The sequence below is a fragment of the Micromys minutus genome (genome assembly GCF_963924665.1).
Source record: "Micromys minutus genome assembly, chromosome: 1".
NCBI classification, from domain to species: domain Eukaryota; kingdom Metazoa; phylum Chordata; class Mammalia; order Rodentia; family Muridae; genus Micromys; species Micromys minutus.
Window position 1 is genome coordinate 24,842,076 of NC_137969.1, and position 23,424 is coordinate 24,865,499.

General features: G+C 49.2%; 1 protein-coding gene across 1 annotated transcript in view; it reads left to right on the forward strand.

Annotated features, from left to right (window-relative positions):
• SORCS2 (sortilin related VPS10 domain containing receptor 2) overlaps positions 1 to 23,424 on the forward strand; it is a gene marked incomplete at its 5' end in the record, with an annotated part of 358,408 nt that overhangs the window by 290,174 nt on the left and 44,810 nt on the right. Inside the window, 5 exons of the mRNA XM_080931404.1 lie at positions 9,382 to 9,546; positions 15,863 to 15,936; positions 19,070 to 19,134; positions 21,402 to 21,520; positions 23,281 to 23,370. Of these exons, the coding sequence (XP_080787530.1) occupies positions 9,382 to 9,546; positions 15,863 to 15,936; positions 19,070 to 19,134; positions 21,402 to 21,520; positions 23,281 to 23,370 (513 nt within the window). The remainder of the gene's footprint in view (positions 1 to 9,381; positions 9,547 to 15,862; positions 15,937 to 19,069; positions 19,135 to 21,401; positions 21,521 to 23,280; positions 23,371 to 23,424) is intronic.

Sequence of the window (23,424 nt, forward strand, 5' to 3'; positions counted from 1 at the left end):
GGAAGCTACAGTGAGGGACAACAGGAAGCTACAGTGAGGGACAACAGGAAGCTACAGTGAGGGACAACAGGAAGCTACAGTGAGGGACAACAGGAAGCTACAGTGAGGGACAACAGGAAGCTGCAGTGAGAGACAACAGGAAGCTACAGTGAGGGACAACAGGAAGCTCCAGTGAGGAACAACAGGAAGCTACAGTGAGGGACAACAGGAAGCTACAGTGAGGGACAACAGGAAGCTACAGTGAGGGACAACAGGAAGCTACAGTGAGGGACAATAGGAAGCTCCAGTGAGAGACAACAGGAAGCTACAGTGAGGGACAACAGGAAGCTACAGTGAGGGCCATTTAGCTCTATTCTCACTGGGTTCTCTGACCAGATGGCCAACAGTCCCTAGGTGGACATGCAGACCAACTAGCTCTGAGGCCTCCATGATCCACCTCCAGAGACAACAACCAGAATGGTCTCTCACTCGAGAGCACTTTGGACTGCCTCACTCCTGGACTAGTGGTGACATTGACACCTTAGCTTCTGATTTGTGAATATTTGATGAGAATGTGTTACGGACCCTGTCATTCCCACAGTGCCACCATTACCCAGGCGTAGGCAGCCCTGCAAAGCCAGAACACTAACGGCACTGCCAGGCAGTCCCTTGTCTTCTGCTGTTCAATTAGGGCAGATGAATGAACAAATTGTTCACTGATCTAATCTTACATAGTTAACACAACTGTCCCGATAAAAGACAATCTTGCAAACACAGTCACTCCAGAGAATTCACCATCCTCCACACACTGCCCAAGCAAATAGGTTTCTTTGCATTGTCTGCGAAATGCCTTCAGACAGGCAAACAAATGCAATTAAACCACATTCTCTCCAGGGCCTCCCTGCACAGCCCCTCAGAGAACAGAGGTCTCAACAATACCCCAGCTTCAAGTTCCATGTTATTGACAAGATTAGCCATAAATCAAGGTTGTAGAACGTGGGCAGTGAGCTGTTTTTATGTCTCCTGAAATATGCCTGCCTTCTTCGATGACTATCGATCAGGTACCAGGTTTCAAGGCAGCCCCTGGCCAAGGGAAAGGCATGCCTCTTCCTTTCAATTTACAAGTGTGCCCAGGGACATTTCTTGGCATTTTCAGCAATTGTCAAGTCAGTAATTAAAGCTGAACCAGCCCTTAGCTGACAATCAATTCTGTGATTGTGTTTGAGTGGCTGTTTTACTAAATCAGCTCTGAGTGCTCATCAGCCCAAATGTTAGTACAGAGGCAGGGTATCTGGCACACAAGCAGAGCCATCTATGCATCTGTGTGAGAGCATAGGACTGTGTGGCCCTGGACAAGTCACTTCCTCCTTCCAGTTCCTGCTTCTCTGTCCGGAAGAGAGACAAATGCATTCTCCCACCCACAGTGTTATGAAAGGATTAAGTCTTGTGTTTATGAATGCATCCTGCCCAGAATTGGGACAGGCATAGAGGTGGGAGGCTGCTCTCCTGGTCACTGTGATGGTCCCACAAGGCACTTGTGTAGACAAAGAGCAGGAATCCTGTGTATGCTGTCTCTACAACCCCAGTGCCCTGCATCCTGTCAATCACACCTTTTGGGCCCAGTTCTCCCCCTCCCCTCCTTCATAACACTGAAGTAATCCCTCTCCAGGTTTGCTGGCTTCAATAAGATTCTACCCCCGACCCCATCCCACTCCACCCCTGCACAGTCTCAGGCACTGGAATACTTTGTCCTCTGTTGATGACACTGTTTGAGAAGGCTTAGGAGGTGTCAGCTTGTTGAAGGAAGTGTGTCAGTGGAATGGGCTTCGGGGTTTAACGACTTGTGGCATTTCTGGTTCACTCTCTCTGCTCTGTGGTTTAAGATGTGGGCCCTCAGCTTCCTGCTCTCGAAGCTGTGCCTGCATTCTACCATCATGGACTCTGGCCCTCTGGAAAACCATAAACTCTTCTGCAAGTTGCCTTTGTTCCAGTGTTGACTATAGCAATAGAAAAGTAACTATTATATCAAATAAGGAGAGTTGGGGTGCCCTGCCAAGAACAACTGTGTCCCTGCTACTATGTGGACAGTCTTGCTGTAGTCTGCTGGCTCCTGATAAATTTGTTTGTTTGATACTGGGATGGCAGCGTGGGCACATGTAGAGGTCACAGTACAACTTAGTTGGTACTTTCCTTTTATTGTGGTCCCAGGGATTGAACTCAGGTCATCAGGTTTGTGTGCCAAGTGTTTTTATGCTCTGAGCACTTTCTTCTTACAGCACTCCTGGGAAATTTCTAAGAAAGCACAGCAGCTCCCAGCTTGAGGAGGGAGGGTGAGGGCGCTCTGATCCTATTCTGATGTATTCTGCACAATGGGAGCTCAGATCTCTTGGGAATCACGCTGTGAACAGGTGTCATCTGCATCCTGTCCCAACCCATATTTCCATCTCGTCACCTCGATGCATTCTCGATGCATTCTCTAGCTCACAGCAAGCTCATGCTGCCGGGAGGGATGATTGTCTCGCGGCAACCAAGTCCTGGATCTTGTAGGTCAAAGATGAGAAGTCAGAAACATAGGGACCAAAGACGGGTTCTACAGGGAAAGCTCTAGGTGAAGTGTACATTGTAAGAAGGGAATGGACTGAATCCCGACCTTTGACTGCTAGTATAGGTCTAGATCTTTTCAGCATCAGAAGCTAAAGGAGGCATGGGGAAGGACTTTAATATTGGGACCCAGGGGGTTCTAAATATGGTAGATAGGACAGCTAGAGTGAAGGCCTAGATGGGCTGAGGTGATGGTCACATGTTAGGATGACAGTCGCAGGCTGGAATGAAAGTCACGGGGCAGAGGGTAAGAAGGTTGGAACGTGCTGTCCGTTTTCCCAGTAGTCTTCTCGCTCTGTGCTGGTCCTCGGAAGGATGCTGGGGACACGATTCTGGGCCAGCCCAGAGAATCTATGGAAGACAAGTGACCCTGCTCTTAGTCGGCTCTAGTATGACCTGATGCTAAGAGGATGGGGTATCCAGACCAGTTCTTTTTTTATGTCATACTATCTCATTTCCAAACAGCTGAGAGAGCACACTTTAAATGACCTTCTCTGGAATAAGCCAAGTCACATCGAATCCCAGACCCAAGTGTGGGCATGTAGTCCCCATGTGCCCGCCTCCAGGCCAGCTTCTTACCGTCTCCCCACTGGGTGTGACATAGAAACCCTAGTGGCTCAGACGGAGCCCCTGACCATCTTCCCAAACCAGTCATTCTGCCTCATGTCCACATCTCAGTAAATGACAGCACTGTCTACATCTGCCCATGCCAGCAGGTCAGAGCATGTGTGGCCCATGTCACTCATTCCCTGCCGAAGCCACTGAACCCCAAATGAAAGCCATTGTTAGCAACCATCTACCCTCTTTCATGTGCTGCCTTTGTCCGAGGTCTCATTTGGCTAACCTACCTGACTCCTACAAGGCCCATCCTCTGGTGTACCTAAGGCTGCATCTCAGTCACACTGTCCTGGAGGTGGCCAAACAGATGACACTCCTGCTACTCCAGAGATCTCACCAGAGGATGCCAAGCCCCCATTTGCAAGTCTTGGGGAAGAAGAAAAGGCACTGGGCTAGAAAATTCACATTCCTCATGACTCACCCAGGTCCAGACTGAGGCAGGTTCTAATTTCAGATCCGGGGGTGGTGCCTCTGTGTTTGCCTCCACGGTCTGTCTCTCCAGCAGTCAAAACCAAGCTTCCTGGATTCCCAGCTGGGTCTATCTGGCTGGCCAGGAACATGTGGGGGTGGGGAGCTTAGCAAACAAGTGATACTAGTCTTGAGGCTTAGGCTGGCAGAACACCCCCCCCCATCACACATATATACATAAGGAGAGACAGAAAGGAAGGTCCATGGGGCTGCCAGGCTGGGCTCTGGCAAGCAAAGATGACATTTACTTTCTTTTGTTTTCTGTAAGCCCCATGTTAGTGGTTGAAGTCTGATGTGTGTGTCACTGGGGCAGGCTGGGAGTTAGCATTACCTTTTAGAGAAGATGGGCTTAATGCTTTATGGCAAGAAGTGGACCAGGAAGTGACATCCAGCACCTGGTGGGCAGGGAAGCCTCAAGAAGCCTCGGAGGGAAGCAGTTACAGGGCCACATCAGACTAGTATCCCATGGACAACTACAGACAGGAAGGAGACTGGACTAAGTCTGGAAGCCAGAAGAAGACATGGAGACCTCCAAGCAGTCCTGATTATAGCCAAGGGAACAAGGTCCCACCCAGCATGTTCCACTTCTGCCAGCAGCTACCCCCAAGCCCTTAGTATGTGGCTGCACTGACCTTCTGCAGAGGCTATTTGCTGAAGCAGGGCAGTGAGAGCACTCGTGGTCTGTGTTCCAGAACACAGAGGTCCTCTCTCTGTCTCCATGGGCCTTGAGAACCTCTGTTCTTTGGAGGAGGGGTTTGCTACAACAGGGGCTCAGGACACGTTTGTGCAGACAGCGGCTCAGGACATGTGTGTGTATGCTGACAGGGGTTTAGGACGTGTGTGCACTGACAGGGGCTCAGGACATGTGTGTGCGTTGACAGTGACCAGGGTGGAGAAAGGTCCATGGAGCTCTATGGAGTCAGAAGTCCATTCCTGGTGTTTTGATGGCTTGTAGACTTCTGGGAGCCATTTCTGGCCATTGGGGTAGAAAGAAAGGCCTTTGTAGAATCTTCTGCTGTATCAAGACCCCTGGTGCTTGCTAGTTGCCTTCCAGATGCAATCATGCCCTTGGCATTGGTGGTTGGTGCAGGGTAGCATGAAGGGAAGGAAGTCGGTGGAGCCAAGTGACCTTCATACACCAGGCCCTTGTCCTCCCTGGCCTCAGCGTCCCCTTAGAGAAATGAAGGCAATCACACTTCCTTGATGGGTACGCTATGACTGCTTCATATACCATTCCCTGTCCCGTAGCTCTGACCCTGTGCGGGGCCCTGTAGCTTATTAGCCTTTCCTGGGGCTCAGGCCCAGCTGTCAGTCAAATGAATGTGTCAGATATTTCCACAGCATGTTTGAACATGTTGCCTCAGATTTCAGGAAGCCCAGCCTCGTGGGCCCCAGGACCTAGCTCAGGTACCATATGTCTCCCCCAGAATAGTAAGTAGTAAAAATACCCTGTTAGAAATAGAGTCTGCCTCTCAATTTGGAAGTGCAATCTGCCTGCCTCCACCCACGATCTGCTAATTGATTTGCTTTTTGCCCCAGGATTCTCATCCCTGTCAGCACTTTCTTCTTTTCTGGCTGGAAATAGACCTCGGTGAGCTTGCCAGGTTCTTGGCATTCACCTCAGGGTCACCTAGGCAGAGGTCTGGACCCACTTCAAGGTATGGTGGCCTGAGCCCAGAGCTCTTAATCAGTGATGAAGTCACAGCACCTACTCAGTGTTAGTTGGAGTTGTTTAGGCTGAGATATGGCTATAGCAGGTAGACCCAGCTTTGCCTGACTGTGAGGAGGCTTCCCTCGAGAGCATAAACAGCCACAAGGCTCATGGTGCAGACCATTCTGAGTGAGGGTAAAGGAGCTACACTGACTCTGTACCAGGGAGGGTCTCCCAGAAGAGGCAGCCTCTGAGGAGAGAGCCTTTGTGGGCAGGAAGCTATTTGATAAGCAGGTGACTGGTGTGGGGCTACCTACAGGTAGGGCTTGGTTGTCTGGGAGTTTGCACACAGAACATTTAAAGAGAGCTATTTCTGTTTGATACATGGGCCTGAATCATGGTGGAAGCCCAAGGCCAGTGTCTCAGTCACCAGTGACAGAGTGGGGCTATCTCCATCCTCCTCTGCATCCGTGTAGGAAGCCGCACACACCCTACTGTCTCGGTCTACAACAGAAACAGAGTTGAGGTAGCCAATACAGAAGCCTGGGGTGGAGAGGAAAGTTGGACCAGGGTCCCTGTCCATCACATCACTACCCTGATTTACCAATCAAATCTACCCCCATTCAAGGCGTGCCTCTCCTCAGAGAACGCCCCCTTCCTGCTCATGGTTCAGCAGCCATAGATGAATGAATAAATGAACGAATGAGCCTTCACTAATGTGTGCTACTGGAGCGGTGAGGAGGAAGAAGTGAATGTTGGCCTCTAGGCTACTTGAATATTCATGAGAATAGTCTCCTAAAGAGGAAAACAAACAGGATTCCATGGGAGTCCAGGTGGAGGTGGGGCCAACCATCCTCTCATTCATGAATACATTCTATTCCCTACCCACCCAGGATGGACCAATTGCCAAGCCCACCCCCTCCTGTGCCCATGGTCATAGGAGTTGCTCAGGAGACCCATAGCAAACAGTTGCTGTGTCAAATGTATCATGGGAAAGAGCCTTAATGAGAAGCATGTGGGTTCTGGGCACAGGGTTGGCCAAACCAGTTGTGCATCTCAGGTCTGGGGTGGAGAAAGGGATGTCAAGGGGGTGGGTGAGCCAAACACAGAATTTCTGGGTGGCTTGTGTCTTTTTTCTACTTGTCAAGGTATGAGACACATAGTTTGGACTCTCTAAGGAAGGACACAAGAGCCAAAAGTTCCTGAGAGCTACAGCTGGATGCTCTGAGCAAAACAGTTTATGAATTACAATGCAAAGTATAAAATAAATATTCATGATCCCCTGGCGATAGAACTGAATGATTAGGTAAATAGCAGGGGAGGAGTGGCCTGTTCTAGGGAGGAATTTTCTCACTACTAAGCTGCTTCACCCTAGGGGAGGCAGGATACAATCCCACAGGACAGCAGAGCAAGCCACAGCAGAGGGGCCTGAGGGTCACCCTCCAGTCAGGGCACAGGCACCACATTCTGGAATCTTCCAGCAAATGCCCTTGCAGTGGTTCCATCCCTGATTGAGTTCCTGTCCTGACTTCCTTTGGTGAATGTGGAAGTGTAAGCTGAATAACCCTTTCCTCCCCAACTTGCTTTTTGGTCTCAGTGTCTCAGTACAGCAATAGAAATCCTGACTGAGATACCATTCAACCTGGGAACTGAGTTAAGCTGAAGCCCTTGGGGTAGTTGGGAGTTCTCTCCTTCATGTCCCTTGATGCAAACATGAGTCTGATGATGGGTCACCATCACTGTGTCAGGTGACTTCTTATTTTATGTTTTCTTAAATTTTGATAATCCTTTGTTTGCATATATTATATATTAACCTCACTTTTCCCTTCTCCCTTTTCAGTCCCCTTAGCACCTCCTCTCTCCCCCTAGATCCATTCCTCTTCTCTTTCTCTTTTTTTTTTTAAAAAAAAAGGCCTCCAAGGGACATTAACTGAACATGGTATAGCAACTTAGAATAAGTCTGGGCACTAACCTTCACATCAAGGCTGTACAAGGTGACCCATTAGAAGGAAAAGGGTCTCAAGCACAGGCAAGAGAGTCAGAGGTACCCACAACTCTCACTGTTGGGTGTCCCGTAAGAACGCCAGAATGCAACCATAAGGTAGACGCAGAGGCCCTAGCTCAGACTCATATTAGCTTGTGATTGTCACTTCAGTCTCTGTGAGCCCCTTGAGTCCTTAGTTGATTCTATGGCTCATGTTCCCATGGTGGGGTAGCCTCTTCTTTATTCCCTCCACTAATTTATTTATTTATTCACTTTACAACCTGCTTGCTTCTCTGCTCCTCCAGGTCTCCCCCTCACACAACCCCTCCCTCTATCTTTCCTCCCCTTCTCCTCTAAAAGGGTATAAGAGCCCTTGGGTATCCCCAACCCTAACACATCAAGCCTCTGTAGGACTAGGTGCATCCTCTTTCACCACCGCCAGACAAGGCAGCTCAGTTAGGGGAATGGATTCCCATAGACAGGCAACAGCTTTAGGGACAGCTCCCACTCTAGTTGTTGGAGGATCTGAATGAAGACCAAGCTGCCCATCTACTACATATATGCAGGGTGCGGGGCTAGGGCTGACCCTTGTATGCTCTTTAGTTGGTGGTTCAGCCTCTGAGAGTCCCCAAGGGCCATGCTAGTTGACTCTGTTTGGTGGTCTTCTTGTGGAGTCCCTCTCCCCTTTGGATCCCATAAGACTTCCCAAGCTCCATCCAATGTTTGGCTGTGGGTCATTGTATCTTTCTGTCAAATGCTGGGTGGAGCCTCTCAGAGGACAGTTATGCTAGGCTCCTGTCTGTAAGCATAACAAAGTATTATTAATAGTGTCAGGGATTGGTACTTGCCCTTCCGATGGGTCTCAAGTTGGGCCAGTTATTGTTTGGCCATTCCTCCACCTCTACTCCATTTTTGTTCCTGCATTTCTTGTAGACAGGAACAATTTGGGGTCAAAAGTTTTATGGCTGGGTTGGCGTCTGTCTTAGTCAGGGTTTCTGTTCCTGCACAAACATCATGACCAAGAAGAGAGTTGGGGAGGAAAGGGTTTATTCAGCTTATACTTCCACACTGCTGTTCATCACCAAAAGAAGTCAGAACTGCAACTCAAGCAGGTCAGGAAGTGGCCACTCCAGGTTATTCCCAGTGCTAGAACTCCCTGCTAACGTCACTACCATCGACTCCTGGGATCCTTCCCAATCCCAGATCTCTGGCACACCCTAGAGATGCCCCTAGCCCCAACCCTTGCCAGTTCTCAGTGTTCATTCATTCTCTCAGCCCTCTGGCCCTCTCTCCTGTCTCTCCCTAAACCAGGCAACCTCTTCTTTCCAGCATCCAGGTAAGGGTGTTGCAACCTTTCCTCTGTCTGGTGTGTCAGATAAATTACTGGCCTGTTTTTCCTGCTGTGATTTAACGCATCATTTACTCAGAGGGTCCAGTTTACTTTAGTGGATCTCTACAATGACACCGTCTCTGCCTTTATAAATGTCATTTTGCTGGTCAGGTGGCCTTATTTACATACCTACCACAGTACAGTCACCCTGCCCCCCGTGTTTGTGCTCAAAATGGAAACTAATACTACTGCCAAAATGAACTTTTTGAGGGCAAGGAACAGCCCCAAACCCACAGCTCACACAACATGAAGGACTTAGGACATGATATTTTCTCAATTCTCACCTTCCCAGGGGTTTAATATGTGAGTACATGTTTTCAGGGACACTAGTCTGCTGGCTGCAGTGACCTTGCAGCAACCTTTCCATCCCTGTCAGTCCCTTTTGCCCCTTTGAAATCCAGGTCACTACCCACCTAATATCACATCCACTCCCATCACCCAGGTCACCTCACATCACCTGTATCATATCGTCCTCATTCAGATATCCTGAGTGATGCCCACACCTGTCTCAGCTCTCCCCTGGGCCTACTCTTTATAGTAGCGACCTTGAACTTCAGGATTCCATGTCAAGCCTCAGCTCTTCCATAGCACCTGAAGAAGACCTTCCAGAGTGGGGGTGGAGAGTGGCACTGATGGAGCACGTACCTCCTAGCAGTGACCCTGATTTCAGTCTCATATTCTGTGTTTCAGATCATCCTGGTGAGCTCATCTCTCGGTGACAGGGAACAGAGCCTCTTCCTCAGCACCGATGAGGGCTCCACGTTCCAGAAGTATCCTGTCCCCTTCCTTGTCGAGACTCTCCTCTTCCACCCCAAGGAGGAGGACAAGGTTCTTGCCTACACCAAGGACAGCAAGGTAAGAGGACATGGGTTGTGAGGTCACATGACCCAACCAGATGATCATCAGGACAGAAGCAGCTTTCTTATCAGACTCTGAACCACTCCCCCAACTGATGAAGAAAAGCCTTCTTGGAACTGAGAGACATGAACCCCAATATTTCATTCATTGACACCCAATATTGCTCTCATTAACACGCACATGTGGCCGTGTGTCAGCATAGGGAGTCTCACACCAATGGTATGTGTTACAATGACTAGAGGTGCCACCATACCATATAACAGGCAAGAGAAAGGTCCCAGAAGAGGTATCTGGCCCTGGTGACAGACATAAAGTACCTGCCACACTGTGACTATTGGGTGAGCTGCCGTTGGCACACAGAAGCCTATGAGCCAGGTAAAGAGGTCTTAGATACTGTCGAGTCCTTGCCCTCTGCCTCTCCTCCTCTGCTTAGGCTAGAACATGCTCAGGTGAAGGGCACTGTTTTGTTTCCTGTCATCATGTAGCAGTAACCACAGATTTAAAGATTTAAATGACAAAAAACGTGTCTTGTCACATTCCTAGGGGCCAGAAGTGCAAAATTTGTATCTCTGGGCTAAAGTTTACTGTCTTTGAGTCTCTGGGGAGAAATGGTCCCCCTTTCCCAGTCTTGGTGGTTGTTGTGTGCTTTGGGTAAAGTAGCACTGCTGTGTTTTCATGGTTAAGTCTCTGCCCAGCCTTAGAATGCCCACTGCATGCAAACATGGACGTGCTTGGTGTGCTTATGTCTATGACTGTAGATATCTAAAGGCCTGTACAGTAGCCACTGGGAACTGCTATTCATCAGCCCCTGGGAGGGGGACAGGTGTGACATGGATCCATTCTACCAGGCCTCTGTACCTAAAATGCAACATGCATGGACTCATCTTCCAAGTTCATCCCACTCCTGTGCCCCTTCCCTGGTGCTAACATGAAGTTGTGTGTTTCCTATACTGTTTGATCACAATCTGCAGTACACACACACACACACACACACACACACACACACACATACACACACTAGGGCTAAGCTCTGAGAAGATAAGCATGTTAGCTTTATATTTTAACATCATAAAATCAAGTGTTTTCTCAAAATATATGCTGGGTGAATATATTATAGATGGACATATGGATGGATGGATGGATGGATGGATGGATGGATGGATGGATGGATGGATGGACGGATGAAAAGGTAGATGATTGGATAGATTATTAATATAGAGAAGGATAGATAGATGAACAGATGGAAAATAGATGGATAAATAGATTTTAGATAGATGGGTTGTGTCTTAGTTTGGATTTTATTGCTGTGAAAAGACACCATGACCAAGACAGTTCTTACTAAGGAACATATTTAATTGGGACATGATTACAGTTTCAGAGGTTCAGTTTATTATCATCATGGAGGGAAGCATAGCAGTGTAAAGCAGACATGGTGATGGAGGAGCCAAGAGTTCTACACCTTAATCTGCAGGCAAAAGAAGGAGACTGTGTGCAACACTGTGTGCACAGTTTGAGCATAGGAAACCTCAAAGCCCACCTCCACAGTAACACCATTCCTCTAACAAGGCCACACCTCTTAGTAATGACTTGTCAAGCATTCAAACACATGAATCTTTGGGGTCATACCTATTTAAACCACCATAGGTAGATTATGGATAGATGAATAGATTTGGATAGACTGATTATATGTATGTATATATATTAACAGATTATGAATAAATGCATGGGTTCAGGAATGGGACCAGATGAGCAAACAGATTAGTACATAGGAATGTGAGGTAATGGAGAGATGTCTGGGGAAGTAGGATGGTGGGCAGGAGGTAGATGATGAAAAAAATAGATGGATGGGTGATGGATGGATAAAAGTTAGTTAAATAAATGGATATATGTATCAATGACAAATTACTAATAATGGGGATCATCTAGGTAAGAGTACCCCAAGTGGAAGCCTTGATGATGACCAAAACCGGCTTTCCCCAGAGCCCAGCCTTCTTGCCAAGTTCTAACACATATTGTCTAGTGTCCCAGGCCTATGGCTGCCTGTCTGTTCCTATCTCTTTCCCTCAGGGCTGCACACCCTTATGGGTATTAATAGCAGTACTTAGCCTTCCATGTAATTAGACCAAAGCACAGCTACGGCGAGTTATTTTCCCGAAGAAATTGACTGTGTTGCAATTGCTCCTTAATTTATGGTGCCCTGAAAAATTAATGGAGCTGAAACCTTGGTTATTTTCCTTGGCTCTCTTCTGTGATGAAAAGGAAAGAAAGGAGAGGGAAAAAGGTTTAATTGCTGTTATAAAAGGAATGAGGGATTTGGGGAAATTAGTAAGTGATGGCTGGCTTGAGTTTTGTGGGGGCTTGGTGGTCTGTCAATACTTAGATGCCCAAGAGGCTGGGTTTGTGGAATCAGGCCAGCTCTGACTCTACAAATTTGCTGTTAGCCAGGCGTCTGGACACTGTTGAGAGGCACACTCTGAGAAGCATCCTGGCTCAGAGCAGAGTTCTGGGTATTAGTCTTGGGTCCTTAGGTAGCTGGGACCATGCCAGGCTTTTCTGGAATGTTCCGGGTGTGGTTCTTGGCTACTAGGGTCCAGGATTCCATGTGGTTCTCATCTGGGGAGTATGCTGGTTTCACCACATGGGTGAAACAAAACAGAAACTTGACCAGCTTCAACTTTGACTGGAGTCATACACCACATCCAGAGCCACCAGGTAGGCACAAACACTCTATGAACAAAAGGACCAAGCTGTTTATTCAGACCCAGACTCCTTTCCCCTGCTCTGCCGTTTTCTTACCTCTCCTTCCTCTCTCTTCTCAGATGCCTGCCCTTGCTCTGATAAAAGCTCTGTCTTACTTGGGAATATCCTACTTCCCTCTGTTCCTTCCTCACTATGCCATGATTTGGGACACAATCTGAGGTACCTTACTATAATCTGGCCAGGCTTCTTGAGTGATACCCAGTATGTGTTCCTCTCAAGTCTTAGCAAAGTACTAAGGCTCTCATGGCTGGTTCTCACTTTCCACCCAGATCCCTTGGGAATACTGTCTCATCACCCACAGACTTATCTCCCTAGGCTTGAACTACGGACTGCTTTCTGGCTGGGGCACTTATTTCTAAGATAAGGTCAGATTCACTTTGTTTTGCTTTCATTCCTGCTTCCCCTCTCTTTCAGTCAAGAAACTCTTCCGGGGCTGGGGAGATAACTCAGTCTACAAAGAGCTTTTTGCACAAGCGTGGAGACCTGAGTTCAGATCCCTAGCACCCATGTAAAAAGCAGAATGTACATTTTCCACTGCACTCTAGAGTTAAGCATGCTCCCTGAGACATGAGGGTATACCCCAAGGAGAGAAAGGAAACAACTCATTTCAATTTAGCTTTCCAAACCCCATAAACACATTCCTACTCTGGCCCAATAGTCTAGCTGCAAGAGAGTCAGCACAATAGTAGGTATTAGTGCTCTACCTATGAAGACAACAAGGTATTTTGAGCAAGGGAGAATGAAAGTTGAGGACCACCAATAGTGGTCCCACCAGAGCTCGGAGCAAAGCTGCTGGACCTCTGGTCCCATATGAGGGTCACTGATGTGCACTTCTAGGGTACACTTTCCCTTGATGTCACCTTCTCCTTACCTTGGCTATACTTTCTCACCTTACCCTTTCTCAGGGATGTAATGCTCAAAAGTATATTCCATCATACCCTCTGGAGCTGATCTACCACCATGCCACAGGCTACCTCTATGAAGATTTTAGCTGCTAGGGTATCCCTCCAATGTTGGTTCTTATTTGTTTTCTATGTCTATCTTTTATTAAGCAGAAGTGTTCTATTTCTGCAGCAATGATGACAGATAGTAAAATCAGCACCACCCATGAAAATGAATTGGAAAGGCTCCATAAAGCTCTGGGATTGGTAGTGATAACAATGATAATGTCCCCATTAATGCAGAAATATTGTCACTAGACCCCTAAATATTTTTCTTCTTGACTGGCTGTGGGTATGAGCAATGCTCTACCAATTTGTGGATGTATAAACTGATTCATGAGATGGAAAGGAGCTTCCTCCATCATTCAGATGACCCAGAGATGGCCAGCCATTCTTCACTGTTTTACCACTGACATAGTACTATAAACTTAGGTCTATGAGATGGGATTTTCTGCTATGTGCAAATGCTGTGCTGAGTGATGTGCTACCTCTCTGAACCTTAGTTCCCTTACCTTGTAAAAGTAGAAAAATTATTCTTCTCGTGGTTGTGTCTGTGATCATGTTTGTGCATGAGCGTGACGTCTGTAGGTATGAGTGTGTGTGTCTATATAGGTTTGAGTGTGTGTTTTTGTATGGGCTTTCAGTGAGACAGCATTTGATATTGATCACAGCCAAGCTGAGCCATGTGCCTTGATAGTTACTGAGCCTTGGGTTATTGAAGCCCAGGGACTTCACAGAGCACAGGAGTATGTTGCCTGTCCAGCAGCCATCCAAAATAAGGAAACTTCACTGTTTGAAGCTGTTTTACAGATGGGAGATGATGCTTTCTTATCCAAGTGATCCAGAGAAGGTGTCCACACATAACGTCCAGCTACCTGTTAGGCATTTTATTTGGGGGAGGGGTCGTTTTTGGTTTTGGTTTTTTGGCATTCAGCCATGCTTATATATCTAGCCAGGACTCTCAACTCTCTCAGCTTCTGCTCAGAGGGCAGAGGTGAGGGTTCCCATAGCGGCCACTCAGCCCACCGAGCCAGAAATACTTACTCTTCTGCCCTTTCTAGCTAGCCTTTGCCCTGCGGCCAAATGTGTTCAATCATTCAGAAAACTCACTGGTGTACCTGGTAGACAAGGATTCAGTCAGCAATGGTACAGAAGGCAAGCAAGGTGGGTGAGTGCCCCAGGCAGCCAAGGGTACACAGAGATTGGAAATGGGGTGGAAGGAAGTGAGCCTGAAGCCAGGCGCTCCACACCTAGGGCCAATTCCCTGTGCACTGTTCCGAGCAGAGGAGTTTCCACTGTACATTACCCAGATGCCTTGCATTTTGTGTGGTGATTGAGATATCCTGCCACATCCCTTTAAGGGAGGAATGTGGAGTCCTAGCGTTTAACATGAGAAACTGAGGCTTAGAAGAACTCAGAACATATGTGAGGTCACTCATCTGTGGATGAAGGGCAATGGCAGAAGCCATGGACGCTGGAATCAAAAGCTCCCCCTTCAGAATGTCAATGCCAAGGATGATGTCTGGTGGTTGGGGAAACTAAATGTCATACGAGTACAGAGAGCAGGGGAAGAACCATAGGCAGGAATTTCTTTCCTGTCCGCCCTCTGAAGTCAGCTACAAGTAACAGACAGTGCCACAGGCTTCAATGTACAGAACCCTGTAGGACCAAAGGGGTCTTCAGTGCCCACATGTCTCCAGAAAGAGATGAAGGGCACAGTTGTCATAGTAAGCCAGCACTGGAGGTGACACCTATAAAACCATGGAATAATGCAAGTGAAAGATGTCTTGGGGCCTGTGGTGACAGAGCCGATGCCTGCTGTCTCAGTATATGAAGGTTGCTATGAGAGCTATGAGAATGCAGGAACAGGAGAATGAGGGAGTTGGTATTAGCACTCACTGTCTGCCGTGTAGCAAATGCGTGCCTGGCTTATCTGTTCTACAGCTGGGCTCCGAGGCTGACCAACTGCAAACCGTCTGGCAAGAGCTCAGTCTACCCCCGTCGGGGTCTTCCCACTGCCCCACCTCAATCACAGCAGACAGAGGGCATGCCCAGGAGGAAGCCAAGGCTACTCTGCTCAAAACTTGTCCCTGACCCTACCTGAGAAATGAAGCCACAGCCCACACTAGCTATTCTCTGTCACCCTCAACCAATAGCCTCTTCCTCAGCCGCCTGCTGCTGAGGACAAAGAGCAGCAACCCCTGTCCCATGAGGTCACCAGAGTCCTGTGCAGAAGTGTTCCGCAAAGGGAGCTGGACCCGGGGAAGTCCTGAGAAGGGCTGGAGGAGGGAAAGAAGAGCCAGGGTCCCGTGTGAATCTACCAGACTGTATGTGCCACCCCAGGCTGGTCCAGAAGAGGAAACCCAACCCTGGTGACCCTCTGGATTTGGTTGTTTGTCCATCTGCAAGAATTTATCTGCCAGGTTGACTGGGTGAGAAGACCCCAATGTGGCGCCCTCTCTTTGGCTTCAACCCTTAGTGGTTGGCCTGTGTGTTAGCTCCAGTATACCTGAAGGACAAAAATGGCTTCCTTTGGGGAGCCCTGTAGCAGATCACTGTCACTCAGACCTCCCTGCCAAGGTTCTTCTGTCTCTCTTTTGTCTGCTCTGCAGTTGTATGTGTCCTCGGACCTGGGGAAGAAGTGGACACTTCTACAGGAACAGGTGACCAAGGACCACGTGTTCTGGTGAGAGTCCTTTCCATAAGCCTTTATTTCCCTCCTCACTCCGGGGATCTCTAGGTTCCTCTGTGTGCTCCTGGGGGTGTCCAGGACTCAGCATCTCTCATGCCCAGGGTATGTGGCTTTGTGCCGTTCAGGCCCCACCTTGTCCTCTGTGTCTATCTATTGGGAAACACAGGAACCCTGGCGTAGTTCAGCTCAGGGTATCTCAATGCTTCTGGAGGCCCTCCTCCCAACTCCCTGCCAACTCAGCTCCTACCTGCGCCTGAGAGGTGCCCTGTGTTAAGCCCCGCTTGCTCCAGGAATGCCAAAGGCCCTGCCTGCTTAGGCCTACTTTCTTGTCCCACCAGTTCCCTGGGTCTCACTCCTTTGTCCCACACTATCACAATGTTCAGTCCTGCTAGGAGCCAAAGACCCACCAGCATCTGAGGAAAGAAGCAGGTGAGAGGGTAAAAGAAGGTGGAATGGGCCCCAGGTCCCAGACAAAGGCCAGGGGGTACTGGCTCCCCATTTGTATGACGTTCTGGGAGCCCCTCAAGGACATGAACAGCATTCCAGCCCCGCTGGCCCGTCAGGCAGCTCTGAGGCCCAGGGAGCACATGCCAAGTGTTTGAACGAACCCCTCCTTCCCATCCCACCTTCTTGTAACTCCAAGCTGTGCTTGCAAAGATCCACTTCCCATGTTAGTTTTGAACACTGGCTCCTGACGTCTGTGCTTTCTGCTCCTGGGAGGAAATGAAGATCGTTTCTCTGTAGCAACGCACTGGAGTATACTTCCTGAAACCAGATGTCTGCTGTCAGCCACAGGCCCAACACTGATGTCCTCTCTGGAAAGCAGAAACTGCCCTTTGAATCACTCCCCAGAAGTGGGGGCCAAGGTCACGAAGTAGGGGCTAAGGTCAGGAGTGGGAGCTAAGGTCAGGAAGTGTGATTTCTCCAGTTCCACAGACATGAAGGCTTCAGGGAGACTGGAGCATTGTCACCTGTACCAAGCCAGGCTAAGGGGGCCCCAGACTGGCTCATGGCTACTCTAGCTAGAGGGAAGCCAGTCCTGGGATATGGGGGAAAAAGGACTAACACTCAAGCTGCTATTACCTTGGACAAATCAGACTGGCTCTGCCCACAGGCTTCTCCTGTGGCTTGGGGCTGTGCCTGTTATGTGGAAGAATCGTAGGATGCTTGGCAGCACAGCTGGTTGGATCCTTTCTGGAATGTGGTGACAGACAAGGGATGGCCCCTGTTGTGAGCAGTAGATAATGCTGTTTTGACAGCTTTGTCCTTGGATCTGCAGAAGAAAGCACCAGGACCTCTGCTCTGGCTCAGGCCTGGCTCATTAGCAGTGTTGAGGCTACAGAACACGCTGGCTCATTAGGGAGATCCTGAGGGGTGCAGTAAGGCGTCTATTCTGGACTGCCGCCTCCCCTCCGCAGTCAGCAGCCTCGGCATAAAATCACGAAAACAGACACTGGCTAGCGCCCTGTTATGAGTGAGTGAGTGAATGAGGGGCAGATGAATGAATGACTGAGTAATCAGGTAAATAAGCCTTTAAAAGGCCTTCAGAGCACCTAGAATGTCCCTGCTCCCCAGATCTGCCGGTGTGTGCAGCTATTTCCTGGGTCCCTATAGCCTCTGCACCAACATGTACATATTCTTTCTCTCTCTCTCTCTCTCTCTCTCTCTCTCTCTCTCTCTCTCTCTCTCTCTCTCTCTCTCAATCCCTCCCTCCCTCCTCCTCCCTCCTTCTCTCTCTTTCTCCCTCTCTCCTCTTCCCCTCTCCCCTCCCCCTCTCTCCCCTTTCCCACCCTCCTCCTTCATTCTTAGCTCTCTTCTCCCTCCTTTTCTCACTCTGTTCTCTCTCCTATGTAAATGAACACATCCGTGAGTTTGGAAGCAGAGGTGTGGCAGCTGGGAAGGGTCCCAGCCTGAGTTTCTTGGTCCCTTAGCTCTCAGCCCACGTCTTATCACTCTGGCAGAGTAGGTCCCAGTGGCTCCTGGAGATGCTGTAGTACTTCTCTGGATGTCCTGTGGCTGCCTTCTGGAGGTATAACATAAACTTCTTAATAGGGTCCCAGGACACAGACCTCACCAGCAGGGGAACTCTGAAAGGAGTATGAATTCTGGGTCAACTTCACGCCACCCTAGCCAGCAACCTTGTCCTTGGGCAAGCCACATAACTCCTGGTCTATGAGATGCAAGGCTTACCCATGGCTTATGGGAGTCTGGTATGTTTGGAAGGATAGGACAGGAGAAAATTGCTCTCACAGATCCTCTGCCAACACTGAGACTTGGATTAGACTGGGAAGGGATTTTTCCAGACATCTGGGGGGTGAAGGTGGGGCACCACTCAGATCCTTAGTTGGAATCCCAGTGAGCCTGTTAGGGGTGTACAGCCATGGGAGTATCTCTGCGCACCTCTGATTTTCCCTCTGTGCAGACTTGGGCTAGCCCTCCCAGCCTGTGTCTTACTGGGGTGTGGGACCCCAATGAAGAAGTGAATCACATAAACAGTGCTGTGAATAAGTGGGTGTCAGTTTACCCACATTTGAGCCAGATTTATCCAGCTTTGTCAAGGTTCCTGATGGACCTGGAAGGTCTAGTGGGGTGGGCTGCATCTTCTGGACTCACAAAACAAGAGTAGCCCTGTCTTAGTCAGGGTTTCTATTCCTGCACAAACATCATGACCAAGAAGCAAGTTGGGGAGGAAAGGGTTTATTCAGCTTACACTTCCACATTGCTGTTTATCATCAAAGGAAGTCAGGACTGGACCTCAGGCAGGTCAGGAAGCAGGAGCAGATGCAGAGGTTATGGAGGGATGTTACTTACTGGCTTGCTTCCCCTGGCTTGCTAAGTTTGCTTTATTATAGAACCCAGATCTACCAGCCCAGGATGGTACTACCCACAATGGGCTGGGCCCTCCCCCATTGATTACTAGCTGAGAAAATGCCTTTCAGCTGGATCTCATGGAGGCATTTCCTCAACGGAGGCTCCTTTCTCTGTGATAACTCCAACTTGTGTCAAGTTGACACAAAACCAGCCAGTACAAGTCCCATAGCCAAAGAAGCCATGTGGTCAGTGGAAGCCCAAGGGGAGGTTTTAGCCACCGATTCTCTGATATCATCTTTAACCTTTTCTTTTCCAGGGCTGTGTCTGGAGTGGATGATGACCCCAACCTGGTCCACATGGAAGCTCAGGACCTCAGTGGAGGTAAGCAGGTGGTGTGCAGTCACGATGTCCCTGAGCTTCCTTGCCCAGTGGTGCCGCTCAGCTTGGCTCTTGTTCACTGGTGTATCTCCTCAGTGGTCAGCCCTGTGCACTGACCTCACTGTGTTCTGATATGCTGTAATTCCAAAGCACAATTGTTTTCCCGCTGGGGATGAATTGAAGTGGAGGAACCCTGCTCTGTGGGAAGTCTATTAAAAGGGCAATTTGTTCCAGCTCCTGAGCACTGAGTCTTTGCTACTGCATGGCCCCACCCAGCCTGGTGGAGGGCTGAGATGGCTCTGGGTCTCTGGATGGCTCCCCTCCCATTGGCAGGGCTGGGTCAGGCCAGCAAGTAACTTTGGGGCCTTCACAATGAGCAAGTGTTGGGAAAGTGACAGAGGTCATTGTCCTGGCAGACCTTTGCAGTCCACAGGCACCAGCTAGGTGGAGTCGTGGGAGACCTAGGCAGAAAATTTGGTCCTCCTTTAGTGGATATGGCCAAACATGGACCCACGCAGGTTAGTTCCCTGTACAGGCAGCTGCTGCCAGGTGATAACATGCGCCATTTCCAAGTTCTCAGTCAGGGCTCCATACCTCAAAGGGTGGGACCAAATGTTACCACAGCTGCTGTTTTGGTAAGCAGGGAACAAAGCTCGGAGAAGGGGGGCACTGGGTTGCCAAGTCTTAGGACACACACATACTCTATGCAGGGATGTACAGAGGTGACACCTACCAGGCTCCTAATGGCAGCATGGCTGGCTGAGACTCAGGACATGCCCTGCCCTAGGAGAAAAGATAGGCTGAGACATGGATCAGGGCTGTTTATGTCTTTCACATAACCTCTCTTTTGGAGGAAACAGAGCTCATATACAGCAGGCTAAACTCTGCAATAAAAGCTCCTGTACAAACTTGGCCCATGAATGGGGCCCTGCCCAGCTCCTGAAGACCTCACATCCCAATTCACCGGCCCCCAGCCTAGAACAGTGTTCCCAGCTGGAACCGTGTGCAGAGCTTGGTAGCAGCTCACTCAGAGTCCTGAGGTCTCATCTCCTAATGTCCCTGTTATCCTCCAGAAGACACTGTTCCATGATCACTACTGTTACTTGGCTGGGACTACCTGTCCCTTTTTATCTATTGTGGGCTTTTCCCTATCACCCCCCTCCCCAGGCCACCTTAGGACTCCACAACCACTCTCGGGACTCCACAGCACCCTAGCACCCAGCTCTCTGTGCATTCCCCTGGCCTGAGAGCCTCTTGAGGTTGAGTGCTGACCGGTTCTCAGTCTGCCTGCAGAATTGTTACATGGAGCCAAGCCCCCTGGGTGCACCGTTGTGCAGGCCTGTGTATGGACAGAATGATGCTCACTGCTGTCAGCATACCAGAGCCACCTCATTGTCTATCTGCCTCTCTCCAAAGCAGCAGTTCTCACCGCTCCCAAGAGCCAGTCCTCACTTCTCAGGACCTTCCTCAGGCTGTTTCCTCATGAATAGTCCAGGAACGGGAGTGAGAGTAGGTTAATGAATAAATAAACGAGTGAATGAATGAGTGAAGGTGGGTTAATGGATGGATGGATGGATGGATGAATGAACGAATGAATAACAAGTAAATGAATGAGTGTGGGTTAATGAGTGAATAACAGGTAAATGAGCGAGTGGATGAGTGAGTTAATGAATGAGTCAGTGGGTGGATGAGTGAGTTAATGAATGAGTAAGCATACGAGTGGGCAGATGAGCGAATGAGTGGATAATTGAATGAGTGGATGAATGGGTGGGTGGGTGAGCAAATGAACGAGTGAGTGAATGTCCGCAGTCTGGCTGTTTCCACCAGCCGTGGAGATACCTCTCAGGTCGGAGACAGCAGCCTCCCGGCAGAACCCAAGTTCAGTCTGGTGTACTGGAGCTTGTGAGGAAACATGGCAGTTTGGGCTTTGAGCTAGAATGAGCATGTGCCTAGAGACACCTACTCCTGCCTAGAAAGGTGCCCAGCTCTGTGAGACGGTAGGGCTTGGGCTAGGTGGAGTCTAGGAAGGTTCCTGAGCGGTCTGGTTATCCCTTCCTTTGGATAATAATTCTCCAACACACTAGCAATTTCTCCCCGGGAGCTAAAGAAAATCCTGAATGGTGCCTGTCCCCACTGGACTGGCATCGTGGTGGGTGAGCCTCTGGGAAAAATGAAACTCCAGGCCAAGTCAAGGTGCTGGTGTTACCAAGTGATGGGAGCCCAGAGTCTCAGCAGGGTCTGTATCTCCTGGCTGCTCTTGTCCCCTGCAGACTACCGGTACTACACGTGTCTGATCTACAACTGCTCAGCCCAGCTGCACACAGCACCCTTCTCTGGCCCCATTGACCGCGGGTCCCTGACCGTGCAGGATGAGTACATCTTTTTGAAGGTGAGTGTTCCAGGTGCTGGGAGGGGACAGTGCATGACCCTCTGCCATCATAAGGATCAATAAAACAGCACCTCACTTCCAAATGCCACTTAGCAGGGCGCAGAGTCTCTGCACCTTTATGGTGGCAGAAGCATCTACAGAGGTGTCCAGGTACCAGAACCTTGGCTCAAGGTTTTTTTCCTGTTGTTTTCCTGATGCACCTCTCCACTATCTGGGACTCACAAATCCAAGTTTATACATCTCAGATGGTTCCTCTCATGTGTTGGTTCTTATCCTGGATGCTCTGGTTATTGAACCCCTGTGACCAGGACACTGCTGTGGTGCCCCCAGTATACATCTCATGTCAATTGGGAAATGCTAGTGAACCCTGCTGAGAAGCTTCTTGGCCATTTATGAAGTGGGCGGTGTGGCCCCTGCTAAACTTGCTAGCTCCCCCTTTTTTTTTATTGCTGTGCCGAAGTACTTGACAAGCTCACCCTAAGGGTGAATGGTTTCTTCTACTTTTCAATTCCAGCAAGGCAGTGCATTCATCAGGAAAGGTTTGGCAGCAGGAGCACGAGGCAGCTGCTCAGTCACACACAGCTGGAGAACAGAGTGGATGCTGGAACTCAGCTCACTTTCTCCATCTTATTCAGTCCCTGACTCCAGCCTATAGAACGCACCGCCTACATTCAGAGTGGCTTTCCCATGTCAGTAAACCCAGATAATCTTTCACAGACAAGCCCAAAGACTGGTTTCCATGGTGATTCTAAATCACCCATTACATTGATAACTGACCATCACCATCTCCAAGTGCATCTACAGAGACAGGCCATTTCCTTGACTACCCAAGGGAGCAAAGGCCTCTTCTCCACCCTCCTCTTCAATGCAGGATATAAACTGTGTAATCTCTGGGCCTCTGTTTCCTCATCTCTTTGGCTCAGATGACCAAACTTAGGGGCTGTTTGCTTTACAGTCAGAGGTAATGCCCTGGTGGAGTGCCAAGGGTGGTGCTGGCCATGTAGATAGGCCCTGGGGAATGTGACTTATTTTGGTTCCCAGCTTTCTAAGCTAAATAGTCACTTTTGGAGACACACTTACCTTTGGCCTGTCTATACCTCCACCCAGGGGCTTGGTGAAGTGCTCTTTCTGAGAGCATTTTGGAAATGGGACTTTCCACCTTGTCCCATGACTGGGCTACAAGGAGACAGGATGCTCAGAGATGAGGTGAGAGGCGGGTTCTAGTTGCTAGAAAGATGTAGGAAGTCCTTCCAGTTGGGCACTCAACAGGGAGCTTTGAAAGAAGAGCCTGCAATTTCAGGCAGAAGGAGACATGTTAGATGTCTTGTGACTAGGACAGAGAATCTGCCAGACAACTGGAAGGAAGGGAGAGTTACTTTGCTCACAGTTTGGGACATTGCCATCTACCCTGATGAGGAGGGCCTGGCAAAGCCAAGAAGCTTACCCCATGTCAGCTAGAATACAGAGGGAGACACCTGTGGTGCTGGCTTGCTCCCTGCTTCTGTTCCAACTTAGGGTAGATCTCTGTTTTGTTAATCCTTTCTGAAGATGCTCTCACAGACACAACATGAGGTGGGCCTCACCATCTCCTGGGCTACTCTGAATCCATCACCATCTCTTAGGTGATTCTGAGTCTAGCAAAGCTGCCATTCAAGAGGAACCACCATGGCTATAAGCAGACAGGCCAAGCTGTCCACTTTTAAACTGAGAATTGAGTTTGATTGGAGGTTCTGTCACTTGATGCTGTGTTTCTCCCCTAGGCGACATCAACAAACCGTACCAAATACTATGTCTCCTATCGCCGCAGTGACTTTGTCCTGATGAAGCTGCCCAAGTATGCCCTGCCCAAGGTGAGGTGGTCCTTCCATATCCTTTGCCACATGCAGAGACTGGGAGACAGTATA